The sequence below is a fragment of the Passer montanus genome, unplaced genomic scaffold (genome assembly GCF_014805655.1).
Source record: "Passer montanus isolate IOZ18808 unplaced genomic scaffold, ASM1480565v1 scaffold239, whole genome shotgun sequence".
In the NCBI taxonomy this organism is placed as follows: domain Eukaryota; kingdom Metazoa; phylum Chordata; class Aves; order Passeriformes; family Passeridae; genus Passer; species Passer montanus.
The window spans coordinates 157,577-169,958 of record NW_024367026.1 but is presented as its reverse complement, the minus strand read 5'-3'; the positions used below and the strand labels follow the sequence as shown (position 1 = coordinate 169,958).

Genomic DNA, 12,382 nt, shown 5'->3' with positions numbered 1-12,382 from the left:
CACGGAGCACACGTGTGCACGGAGGCACGGACACCTGTACGTGCCACACGTGGGCGAGCACAGAGACACGCACACCTGTAAGAACACAGGCACTCCCAAGCCCCGTGCACACCCCCACAGGTGACACGCCCCCACAGGTGACACACCCCCACAGGTGACACACCCCCACAGGACACGCCCCCACGGGTGACACGCCCCCACGGGTGACACGCCCACACAGGACACCCCCCACGGGTGACACACCCCCACGCGGGACACGCCCCCACGGGTGACACGCCCCCACGGGTGACACACCCCCACGGGTGACACGCCCCCACGGGCAGAGGCGGGGGTCAAACCCGACCCCTCCCCACTCCACAGGCACCCCCCACCCGGGGCCCACCCGCGGGTGGCACCAGCAGCTCCCTGGGCTCCTTCCAGCCACCCCAGCCCGGGCAGGGGGGTCCAGCGAGGCACTGCCCCCCCGGGGTGGGTGGGATTGGTGGGATGGTCTGGACAGCCCCTGCCCCCCCCACGCACAGCCATCTCCATTTAGGAAGAAACGCAAAGCCCAGGGAGCGATTGTAAGGAAAAAATAATAAAATAAATCCGTTTGTTGACCGGTGGGGAGGGGTGGGGAGGCGGGGGGCTCCAGGTGCCCACCCCCGATCCTGTGAGCAGCTGAGGCACACGGGGAGGGGGTCACCCACCCGGGGGCAGCGGGACAGGGAAAGCCAAAGGGGTCACAGCGGGTGGAAAACCTGGACGTGTGTGTCTGCCCCGAAAACAAACTCCCCGAAAGCCCCGAGGTGCCCCAAAGTTCCTGCGGGCACTGCCCCCCGGGCACCCCGGGCAGCCGGAACACGGGGTCAGTGCCCGGAGATGATGGCCAGGGCCCAGTCGCGCAGGGCCAGCGCGGCGTCCTGCAGGTACAGCCAGGAGCAGCGCGTGAAGCCCACCAGGTGGTCCCGCACGCACGCCCACGTCACCGCCCCGCTGGAAAGCAAGGACACGGCGTGGGGCTCAGCGCCACCAGGGACGGGGGACACGGGCAGGGTGGGGCTGGGGACACTGGGCTGGCACAGGGACACCCAGGCTGGCACAGGGACACAGGCAGGGCAGGGCAGAGGACATCCTGCACTGACACAGGGACACCCAGGCTGGCACAGGGACACAGGCAGGGCAGGGCTGGGGACACCCTGGGGTGGCACAGGGACACCCCGGGCTGGCACAGGGACACCCCGGGCTGGCACAGGGACACAGGCAGGGCAGGGCTGGGGACACCCCAGGCTGACACAGGGACACCCAGGCTGGCACAGGACACACAGCAGAGGGCAGGGGACACCCAGGCTGGCACAGGGACACCCTGGGCTGGCACAGGGACACACAGGCAGGGCAGGGCAGGGGACCCCCAGGCTGGCACAGGGACACCCAGGCAGGGCTGGGCTGGGGACACTCTGGGGTGGCACAGGGACACCCCAGGCTGACACAGGGACACCCCGGGCTGGCACAGGACACAGCAGCAGCCGGGCAGCCCGGGGGCAGCACAGCAGGGCACGCTCACCTGCAGGAGTCGAGGCAGCTCTGCCAGCCCCACTGCAGCGCCGCAGCCAGGCCCTGCAGCAGCGGCAGCAGGACATCCTGGGCTGGCACAGGACACACAGCAGAGGGCAGGGGACACCCAGGCTGGCACAGGGACACCCTGGGCTGGCACAGGGACACAGGCAGGGCAGGGCTGGGGACATCCTGGGCTGGCACAGGGACACCCTGGGCTGACACAGGGACACACAGGCAGGGCAGGGCAGGGGACACCCTGCACTGACACAGGGACACCCAGGCTGGCACAGGACACACAGCAGAGGGCAGGGGACACCCAGGCTGGCACAGGGACACCCTGGGCTGGCACAGGGACACAGGCAGGGCAGGGCAGGGGACACCCCAGGCTGACACAGGGACACCCAGGCTGGCACAGGGACACCCTGGGCTGACACAGGGACACACAGGCAGGGCAGGGCAGGGGACACCCTGCACTGACACAGGGACACCCAGGCTGGCACAGGACACACAGCAGAGGGCAGGGGACACCCCAGGCTGGCACAGGGACACCCAGGCTGGCACAGGGACACAGGCAGGGCAGGGCTGGGGACACCCCGGGCTGGCACAGGACACACAGCAGCAGCCGGGCAGCCCGGGGGCAGCACAGCAGGGCACGCTCACCTGCAGGAGTCGAGGCAGCTCTGCCAGCCCCACTGCAGCGCCGCAGCCAGGCCCTGCAGCAGCGGCAGCAGGCAGCTGTGCAGCAGGAACAGCAGCAGCTCCCGCGCACACTCGGCCAGGTGCAGCAGCGCCTCGGGGAGCCGGCTCTGCAGCTGGGGCAGCACAGAGGGCGGGGGTGAGCAGCAGCCCCCCCGGCTGCCCCTGGGGCCCAGCTCACCCCTCCCTGCCCACGCTCCCTCTGCTCTGTGAGACGCTGATGCCACCCCAGTGCCACCCCACGCTGGCCTCTGCAGCACAGGGAGGGCCCTCCCACTGCAGCGCCGCAGCCAGGCCCTGCAGCAGCGGCAGCAGGCAGCTGTGCAGCAGGAACAGCAGCAGCTCCCGCGCACACTCGGCCAGGTGCAGCAGCGCCTCGGGGAGCCGGCTCTGCAGCTGGGGCAGCACAGAGGGCGGGGGTGAGCAGCAGCCCCCCCGGCTGCCCCTGGGGCCCAGCTCACCCCTCCCTGCCCACGCTCCCTCTGCTCTGTGAGACGCTGATGCCACCCCCCTGCCACCCCACGCTGGCCTCTGCAGCACCAGGGAGGGCCCCGAGCCCCCTGCCTTCCACAGCCACTGCCAACAGCTGGAGGGGGCTGCTGCCACATCTGGGAGGACAGGTGGCATCAGAGACCTGCCGTGGGGCTGTCCCCTTCCCAGAACAGCAGCAGCAGTGGCAAACACGTCACCACCCCAGCTCAGGGCTCCCCAGTACAGCCTTCCCAGGGCTACGAGCCCCCCATGGCACTCCTTGTGCCCCAGCCCTCACTCACCCAGTCGCCGAGCCAGGGCAGGCTGCCATGGAGCCAGGAGAGCAGGGAGCAGCCCTGCTGGGACACAGCCCAGGCCACCTCTGCGCTCGTCTTCCAGAGCAGCTCCAGCTGTGGCCACAGGACAGACAGGGCCACGGAACCGTGCTGGGCCAGGCCGTGCTCCAGCCACCTGCAAGGAGTCCCAGGTGAGGCCGGGGCTGCACCACGGCACCCGCGGCACCCACACGGAGCTGCCAGCACGGGGCACAGCTGAGTGCTTCCAGGCAGGGCTGGGAACAGCTCCCAGCTCCCTGCCAGCCCCTGCAGCCACCAGGGCGCTGTCACAGACCTGTAGCCCTGCAGGCAGGCATGGGACACCTTCTGCCAGGCCAGCTGGGAGGCGGGCAGCACGCCGGAGGAGCGCAGCAGCCGGGCACAAGACGAGGCTGCAAGAGACAAGTGAGCTCCTTGAGCTGTGGGGACATGTGTCCGTCTGTCCCCAAGGGCTCTGGGGGACACACAGCTCAGGCTGTGCTGTGGAACCCCTCAGGAGATGCTCCAGGAGGGGACAGAGCCCCCTGAGCAGACCCTCCCAAAGGGGAACAGGCAGTGTGCCTGCAGTGCTGCACCCCCAGTATCCCGAACCCCCTTAGCAGACCCTCCCAAAGGAACAGGCAGTGTGCCTGCAGTGCTGCACCCCCAGATGGACAGATGGACAGGCCCCAGTGCTCACAGCAGCCACAGGGACACGGAGGGGAACAGCCACAGGAGTGACCCCAGGCAGGAGGATCACTCCTGAGCAAGGGGAAAAGCCTCAAGCTTGTGACAGGGCAGGTTTAGGTTGCAAACCAAAGCCAGTTTCTCCATGGAAAGGGCTGTGCAGGCTGCCCAGGGCAATGGTGGCGTTCCCATCCCTTGCGGGGAGTTTAAAACCCATGTGGATGCGGCACTCGTGGGGACGTGGGGGATGCCTGGAGCTCCCAGAGCAGCTCTGCTCCTGGACTGTTCCCCAGCATACCCTGGAAGGAGCCGTGCGTGTGCACGTCGTGCAGGACGAAGGCAGCAGCACAGAGCAGCAGGACGAGCAGCAGCCGTGGCCAGGGCAGCCCCCGGCCCCTCATCTTGCACAGCAGCTCCTGCGTGGGGGACAAGGCCCTGTCACTGTGACCGCAGGCTGCTGGCACCAGGGAGGCCCCAGCACAGCAGCCCCACCCACCCCTGGCTCCCCAGCCTGTGGCATTCACGTTCTCTGGAAAATCCCTTCACCAGGATTTCCCTCCTGGGAAGATGAGAAGCCTCAGAGAAAAAGGAAAATAGTTTTTATCTCATTTGCTTCTCCTGTGTTTTGCTTATGTGGAGTTCCAAGTCATGTGGAACGTTTGGAGATTGTTTCATTGGATTCTGCTTGAGCTGTTTTGACCCTTTGGCCTTTCAGTGCCCAGCTGTGTTGGGACTCTGGAGAGTCAGTTTTCATTATTATCTTTTTAGCATTCTCTAAGTATCCTTTCTGTATTCTTTAGTAAAGTATAGTGTAGTATTCTTTAATACAATACATGTTTTCAGCATTCTCTAAGTATCCTTTCTGTATTCTTTAGTAAAGTATAGTGTAGTATTCTTGAATACAATACAGTATTATAAAGTAATAAATTAGCCTTCTGAGGACATGAAGTCAGGACATTCCTCCCTGCCACGAGGGCCTCTGCAAATACAACACCAGCCAGGACAGACATCTGCTGAGCAGCTGGGGGCTGGACAGGGACCAGCACATCTGTCCCCAGCGTGTCCTGCGTGCCACCACCACGGGGCCCTGCACGTGGCCCCAGCAGGGAGCTGAGATCTGGCCATGGCTGCTGCTGGGCAGGGCCAGCCCGTCCCCTGTAAAGTATAGTGTAGTATTCTTGAATACAATACAGTATTATAAAGTAATAAATTAGCCTTCTGAGGACATGAAGTCAGGACATTCCTCCCTGCCACGAGGGCCTCTGCAAATACAACACCAGCCAGGACAGACATCTGCTGAGCAGCTGGGGGCTGGACAGGGACCAGCACATCTGTCCCCAGCGCGTCCTGCGTGCCACCACCACGGGGCCCTGCACGTGGCCCCAGCAGGAGGGAGCTGAGATCTGGCCATGGCTGCTGGGCAGGGCCAGCCCGTCCCCCCCTGTCCCTCACCTTGCAGGCAGTGTCACAGGCGGCCACGTCCGTGTCCCCTGCAGCCCCCCTGGCTGCCAGCTCCTCGTTTGTCACCGTGAAGGAGCGAACCGTTTCCTGCAGTGACTGCTGCACCTTGGGGACACAGGAGCAGTGTCAGCACCCCCGGCCCCCAGAGAGCCCCTGGGCTGCCACGGCACCAGGAGGGGACACTGCCAGCCCAGGGGGCTCCCCCAGCAGCACGGGGAGCTCAAACAGCCCACGGCTGCCCCTGCCCCTGCTCAGCCCTACCTGCTTGCTGCTGCTCTCCCAGGACTCCAGGAGGTGGTTCAGCAGCAAACTGGGGGGAAGGAGAACAGGGGCTTGGTCAGGAGGGAGGGAGGTGTCCCAAAGCCCTGCCGGTGAGCGCTGGCCCCCCTGCAGGCACAGCTGACTGACCTGGACTGAGCGAGGTGCTTGGTGTAGAGCTGCCTCCAGACGCTGAAGCTCAGAGGGTCCAGGCTCAGGCACTGGCTCAAGGAGCTCAGGAGCTGGGCAGGGGGCACAGCAGGGTGTTAGTGTGACCCCCTGCCCAGCACACCAGACACCCCACACGTGCCACAGCCAGCCAGCTCCTGAGGCACCAAACAGCTGCAGCACCCTGCCCACAGAGGGGGGAACTGGATGGTCCTCAAGGGCCCTCCCACCCAAACCAGTCTAGGATTTGCTGACTCCTATCCTGGGATAAGACTCTTATCCCTTATCCCTGGGAGCAGGCAGCATGGCCCCTGCCTATAGCAATGTGCCCCCTGTTGACAGTGACAAAACTATCCTTTGTTTTCTTATCCCTTATCCCTGGGAGCAGGCAGCATGGCCCCTGCCTATAGCAATGTGCCCCCTGTTGACAGAGTGACAAAACCATCCTTTGTTTTCTTTAAAAGCAAAAAAAGCCCAGAAGTTTCTTTCCTCAGTTAGGTAAAAAGACACCTCATAGGACCTGAGGGACTTCACCTCAAACTTAAAAGGAGCCAATTAGCCAAGAGCCAAAAAGTCCCACTTAAGCAATTTACTAGAAAAATAAGAGAACAAAGAAACTAATTGCCTTTGTGAGGTGTTTTACCAAGAGCAAAAACCTCTTACACCTAGCTCAGTTTTTCCCTGTAAAGAGTTTTGTTATTTTGCCTTTTATTAAAACTTTTTTGTTCCCAACACTACCACAGCAGCCATCCTGCTGATTTTATGCCTTCTAAGGCAGCTGAGCTATCTCGGGTGTGAAATACATCTCCAAAAGCTTGTGAGCCCTGACTCAGAGACCCCTACTCCACCCGCCCTGCCATCAGAATCCTGCTGACAGCAGTGCCCCCTCTCCAGGAGCCCAGCCCCACCGAGGCCGTGCCAGGCTCACCTCCTCCTTCATGGCGGGCGGGCAGGCTGGCATGGCTCGGGACAGGAAGGAGGGGAAGTAGGTGTGCAGGGCTGCCTCGGGCCGGGCGCCCAGGGCCAGCACCTTCAGCCGCGGGTACAGGCGCCGCAGCTGCTCCTGCAGGCTGGGGAGAGCGCCAGGCTGCTGAGGGCCTGGGGGGCACCAGGGGGGCACCAGCGGGGCACCAGGGACACCCAGGGCCCCCCTGTGGCACAGCCATGCCCGGGTGGAGCAGCGTACCTGGGGGACAGCGAGTTGTTGGGCATGAAGGCGAAGTCCAGGAGGGGGAAGAAGTCCTTGGGGCCGATCATGCCGAAGCCTTTGGTGAGGTTGGGGTGCATCCTGCAGGACAGAGCCCTGAGCTGCGGGGGCCTGGCAAGGGCAGTGCTGGCTGCAGAGCAGCCCCAGGACGGGGGTCACTCACATCAGCAGCCGGTCCAGGTAGGAAACGGCGTAGGGCGACAGGGCCTTGATGCCCAGCACCGGGAGCATGACGCCGAGCCACACTGCAGGGACAGAGCCGGGGTCTGCCTGGGCCCCCCTGCACCAGGACAGCCCAACCAGCCAGGCACAGGCAGGCAGGTCCCTGGGAAGGGCTCCGGGGCGGCTGTGCTCAGAGCAGAGGGCAGCACGCTGCCTGGCCTCCAGGCAGGATGGTTCCCCAGGATCCACCCATCTCCCCGTCCTGGCTGGGGGAAGCTGCACTGCAGACCTTGAGGGTCCTTCCCAACCCTTCCCACCCCACTGCTCCTTGGGGATCCTTCCCAGCCTTTCCCACCCTGCTGCTCCTTGATGATCCTTCCCAGCTTTTCCCACCCTGCTGCTCCTTGAGGATCCTTCCCAGCCTTTCCCACTCCTCAGCAGCACCACAGCAGGAGTGCAGGCAGCCCCTGCAGGGAATCCCACACTGCTGCTCCTTGGGGACCCTTCCCAACCTTTCCCACCCCTCAGCAATGCCACCAGCAGGAGTGCAGGGGTGCTGGCAGCCCTGGGAGGGGATCCCACACTGCTGCTCCTTGGGGATCCTTTCCCACCCCCCAGCAGCACCACAGCAGCAGTGCAGGCAGTGCCAGCAGGGGCTCCCAGCCCCTGCTCTGGCTCTCACCCCTCAGGCCCTCGTGCAGGTCCGTGAAGCCAGCCTGCCCCAGTGCCCACAGCACGGTCAGGCACTTGGCCGGGCGGCTCTGCTGGGAGCGCAGCACCTCCAGGTACTGCGGGGAGACCACAGCTCAGCTGGGGCCAGCGCCCCCAAACAGCCCTGCAGCAGCAGCCCCCAGCCCCGGGAGGGACCCACAGCCCCAGGGGAGGCCAGGAGCCCTTCTGGGGCCAGAGAGGGAACCCCAAACCCAGCCCTGGGGGTGCAGAGGGACAGGGGCAACCCCAAACCCAGCACTAGGGGTGCAGGGGGAACCCCAAACCCAGCCCTGGGGGTGCAGGGGGACAGGGGGAACCCCAAACCCAGCCCTAGGGGTGCAGGGGGAAGCCCAAACCCAGCCCTGGGGGTGCAGGGGGAACTCCAAACCCAGGCCTGGGCATGCAGGGGAAACCCCAAACCCAGCCCTGGGGGTACAGAGGAACAAGGGGAAGCCCAAACCCAGCCCTGGGGGGGCAGGGGGACAGGGGGAACCCCAACCCCAGCCCCGGGGGTGCAGGGGGAGCCCCAAACCCAGCGCTGGGGGTGCAGGGGGACAAGGGAAATCCCAAACCCAGCTCTGGGGGTGCAGGGGGACAGGGGGAACCCCAAACCCCGCCCTGGGGGTGCAGGAGGACAAGGGAAACCCCAAACCCAGCTCTGGGGGTGCAGGAGGACAGGGCAAACCCCAAACCCCGCCCTGGGGGTGCAGGGGGAGCCCCAAACCCAGCCCTGGGGGTGCAGGCTGCTGGTAGGGGGGACGCCAGTGCGTGGGCAGGGGAGGGCAGGGAGGTGCCAGGGCTCTGTGCAGCGGGATGCAGGAGCAGCCCCAGGCTTACAGCACGCACAGAGCTGAGCCCAGCTCACCTTGCCCAGGTTGGTGGTGGCAATGCGGGGCCTGTACAGCAGCAGGGCCTGGATGCAGATCCTGTAGCCGTGCAGGGACTCCCCTGGGACGGAGACGGGGGAGGCCCTGCTCAGCCACGGCCTCCGGGGGGGAGCCCCAAAGGGGCCAGGAGCAGCAGAGCCCGGGGGAGCGCAGGGGCTGACCTTGGGCCTTGTCCAGCTCCTGCAGCATGGTGTAGATGCAGTGGTCAAAGAAGAGCTCCAGGACGTCCGAGGCCTTTGCCAGCAGGGAGCGGATGATGCTCCTCAGCTCCTTGCCCACCAGGCAGTACGGGTAGTCTGGGGTGAGGACAGGGGACAGCTCAGCGACAGCCTGCTCTGGGGAGCTCCAGCAGAGCTGGGGGAACCAGCCCAGGGGGAGCTGGGAGTGCCCCATCCTCATCCTCATGCCAGCCGGGCAGCCCTGCCTCCTCCCCAGGGACCCCGTGCCACATCCCCTGCAAAAATCCCTTCACCAGGATTTCCCTCCTGGGAAGCTGAGAAGCCTCAGAGAACAGGAAAACAATTCTTATCCCATTTGCCTCTGCTGTGTGGAATGTGTTTGCAGATTGTTCACCCACAGGTGATTGTTTCATTGCATTCTCAGTTGTTTTGACTCCTTGGTCTTTCAGTGCCCAGCTGGGTCAGGACTCTGGAGAGGTCACGAGTTTTCATTATTATCATCTTTTTAGCATTTAGTAGGTATCCTTTTTGTATTCTTTAGTATAATATAGTATTCTTCAATAGAATATAGTACTCTTTAATATAATATAGTATCATAAACTAATAAACTAGCCTTCTGAGGACATGGAGTCAGATTCTTCACTCCTGCCTTTGTCAGGACATTCCCAGCAAATACAATAAGAGGCAGCCAGCTAACCCAGCCCTAAGGGATGGCCTGCCATGGAACGCTGATCTGTGCCATGGACAGGGCTCTGGAGAGCACACTGCTCCCCTGCCACCTGAAATGGCATTCTCAGTGTGATGGGGCCCAGCTGATCAGCAGGACAGGAAAACCCTGCCCCAGCCTCACTGGGGGCACACAGCTGAGAACGAGCTCCCAAAGCCCCCAGCAGCAGCAGCAGGCAGAGCTCAGGGACAGGAAAACCCTGCCCCAGCCTCACTGGGGGCACACAGCAGAGTGAACTCCCAAAGCCCCCAGCAGCAGCAGCAGCAGCAGCAGCAGCAGCAGCAGCAGCAGCAGCAGCAGAGCTCAGGGAGCCCCTGCAGAAGGGGTGACTGCAGGAACCCCCCGTTCACCAGCAGCACAGGCAGTGTCCCTGTGCCTGCAGCCAGGAAAGGCTGTGCCTGGTGGGGACAGCCCAACGCTCCCTGCCCTGCTCCCCCAGCCCCGGGCAGGGCACACGGACCGTGGGGGTGCTGGCTCAGCACGGGGTCGCTCCGGGGTGCCTGCAGCTTGTAGTTGAGGTAGCCAGCCAGGTCCTTCACCCACACCGAGGGGTTCTCGGGGAACACGCTGCGGCTCTTCTGCAGCTCCTTCTGCAGATCCGCCAGGTCCAGCTGCGACACACAGACACACAGACAGGCTCAACCAGACCGGCACAACCGGGCTGGAGCACAGGGAGGGGACAGCTAACTCTGGCTCCTCAGGGGCCACGGAGGGCAGTGCTTCCAGCTCCTCCCCAGGCCACACAGAAAACCCTGCCAGAGCTCCAGAGCTGCCTGGGGCAGCTGCTCCTGGCCAGGGAGCGCCTCAGCCCAAAGCAGGATGTGCTCCTGGCCAGGGAGCCCCAAAGCAGGACGTGCTCCTGGCCAGGGAGCCCTCAGCCCAAAGCAGCACGTGCTCATGGCAAGCAGACACCCAGCCACAGCTGGCCCACACTGCACACCCAGAGTGTCCCAGGGAGGAAGCAGCCATGAGCAACCCAACCTACCTGCTGAGCAACCCTCAGCACCAACCCAGGCAGCAGCAGCAGCTCCCTGCCCTCTCCTGCCTCCACCAGGCACGCCCAGTCCCTGTTTCACACCTGGATGCTCCGAGGGGCTGCTCCACCAGGGCCTGCTGCCAGGCTCAGGCTCTGGGAGCTCCCTGGGCGGGGATTCCCTCACTGAGCCGGGTGTGCAGCACCCCGCCTCAGCCCCACCCCGTGAGAGGAACGCCACAAGGGAACCAGACCTGTCCCCAACCCAGCAGTGACCTGAGAGTGGCTGCCCTGCCTCCCTGGGGACACGGGAATGCCACACGGTGCTGTCACCGTGGGCACAGCTGGAGGGGCAGAGCTGCTGGGATGGCGCAGAGCAGCCCCGGCAGTGCGGGGGGATGCAGAGGGAAGCCCCTCGTGTGGGGGGAGTGGAGCAGGAGGGGAGCAGAGCCAGCGGCACCGCCCGGGCTCACTCACGGCTTTCACGGCCTCCTCCAGCGAGCGGCAGCGGCCGGGCCGGGCTCCAGCGTCGCCGCCCGGTGCCTTCCTGCCGCCCTTGCCGGTGTGCTGCTTCCGCGGCGGCGGCTCCGGGGCCGCGGCCGGCGGCACCTGCTCCTTGTTCTGCCGGCGCAGCGCCCGCTCGAAGCCGCGCTGGAAGATGGTGCTGGAGGTGGCGATGGGCGCTGCGGACGGGAAGCGAACGGTGACCGGCAGCGCCGCGGGCGGCGCGGCACCGGGCGCGGCACGGGGCACCGGAGCAGCCCGCCCCCTTCAGGGATGCGCGGCCGATTCCCGCAGGGAATGTGTCCCCGGGCTCCCCGATGTCCCCGAGCCTCGCTGCCCGCGGAGCCCGGGCCGCTCAAGGGCTGCACCACGGCCCCACGGGGAATCGCTGAAAGGAAAATCACAGACAAAGACTCTCTGACTAGCCAAAGTTCAAAGGTGGCGTGTTTACCACGCACGGGGGGGTCATCCCCAAAACGCGTGACTGCATCCCACAAGGATTTTCGCCTTCTATTTATTTCCCAAAATCATACATATGCACAACCCCAGCACCGCCCATCCCCGCTCTGTATTAAAATTAGGTTTTTAGTCTTTTACACGTGCGCAGTTCTTCTCTTGAATTGGGTCGGTGGTCTGGAACTGGGTCGGTGGTCCCAGGGATGGAGTCAGGAACATCGTCAGGTCTCTGTGACCCCCCTGCACGATCCAAGGCCCCGCTTCGGGATGGATTGACACAGAGTCCAGGGGCTGGAAAACATACTGAAACATTGCTTTCAGTGTGAGCCTATAGTGCTTCATTTGCTCCACTTCCTCCTACAAATGCGCTCATAATATAACAATTAGCTTTCGCTTAAGTGTCTAATAATCATTAGCTATCATTGGTGTATCTAACTTCAAAATGGATTGGTTCTAACCCTCAGCTAAAATATTAGTTTTTTAAAATGATGATTCAACACGGCATTGCAGCCAAGTCGTGTGCCCCGTCCCGATTCGGTGCCAGGCGCTCCAACCTCCGGCAGGGCTGGGCCGGTGCAGGGACGACTCTGGAGACAAACAGAGCGGGAACAGGGCCGGGGATAACCCATGAACGCCTCCAGAGGGAGCACAAACACGCGGAATTTAGAGTTTATTTTGAATCTGTTTTTTAACCGCGAGACCAGGGGAGAGCGCGAACGCAGTCCCCCACTACCACAAATTATGCAGTCGAGTTTCCCGCATTTGGGGAAATCGCAGGGGTCAGCACACCCGGAGTGCAAGGGATGAGCCTCGCCCTGGGAAAACCACCTGCCTGATCATGGTGTCTCCCCCGCCAGGTAAGTATGCCTGCCCCGCCGCGCCGCCCCCGGGCCCCGCCCGCCGCACGCCTCGCCACCGCACGGCCAGCGCCGCCCCGGCCCCGCTCCCGCCCGGCCCCGCGCTGCGGCCCGGCCCGCACGGGTGT

General features: G+C 64.0%; 1 protein-coding gene and 1 non-coding gene across 2 annotated transcripts in view; both read right to left on the bottom strand.

The window, feature by feature from the left end:
* Window positions 1–557: 557 nt before the first annotated feature.
* Window positions 558–12,382, bottom strand: part of TMEM214 (transmembrane protein 214) — a 12,510-nt gene continuing 685 nt past the window's right edge. The window contains exons 2-17 of the mRNA XM_039710963.1: window positions 10,915–11,206; window positions 9,925–10,075; window positions 8,720–8,854; window positions 8,537–8,619; window positions 7,643–7,748; window positions 6,962–7,043; window positions 6,778–6,879; window positions 6,520–6,661; window positions 5,574–5,665; window positions 5,427–5,475; window positions 5,157–5,270; window positions 4,003–4,120; window positions 3,334–3,430; window positions 3,006–3,174; window positions 2,197–2,348; window positions 558–975 (exon numbers count right to left, since the gene is read on the bottom strand). Coding sequence (XP_039566897.1) covers window positions 849–975; window positions 2,197–2,348; window positions 3,006–3,174; window positions 3,334–3,430; window positions 4,003–4,120; window positions 5,157–5,270; window positions 5,427–5,475; window positions 5,574–5,665; window positions 6,520–6,661; window positions 6,778–6,879; window positions 6,962–7,043; window positions 7,643–7,748; window positions 8,537–8,619; window positions 8,720–8,854; window positions 9,925–10,075; window positions 10,915–11,206 — 2,011 coding nt within the window. The 3' untranslated portion in view covers window positions 558–848. The remainder of the gene's footprint in view (window positions 976–2,196; window positions 2,349–3,005; window positions 3,175–3,333; window positions 3,431–4,002; window positions 4,121–5,156; window positions 5,271–5,426; window positions 5,476–5,573; window positions 5,666–6,519; window positions 6,662–6,777; window positions 6,880–6,961; window positions 7,044–7,642; window positions 7,749–8,536; window positions 8,620–8,719; window positions 8,855–9,924; window positions 10,076–10,914; window positions 11,207–12,382) is intronic.
* Window positions 12,099–12,262, bottom strand: LOC120502946. Its single transcript, XR_005627619.1, has one exon. It is a non-coding gene; the product is annotated as a U1 spliceosomal RNA (small nuclear RNA).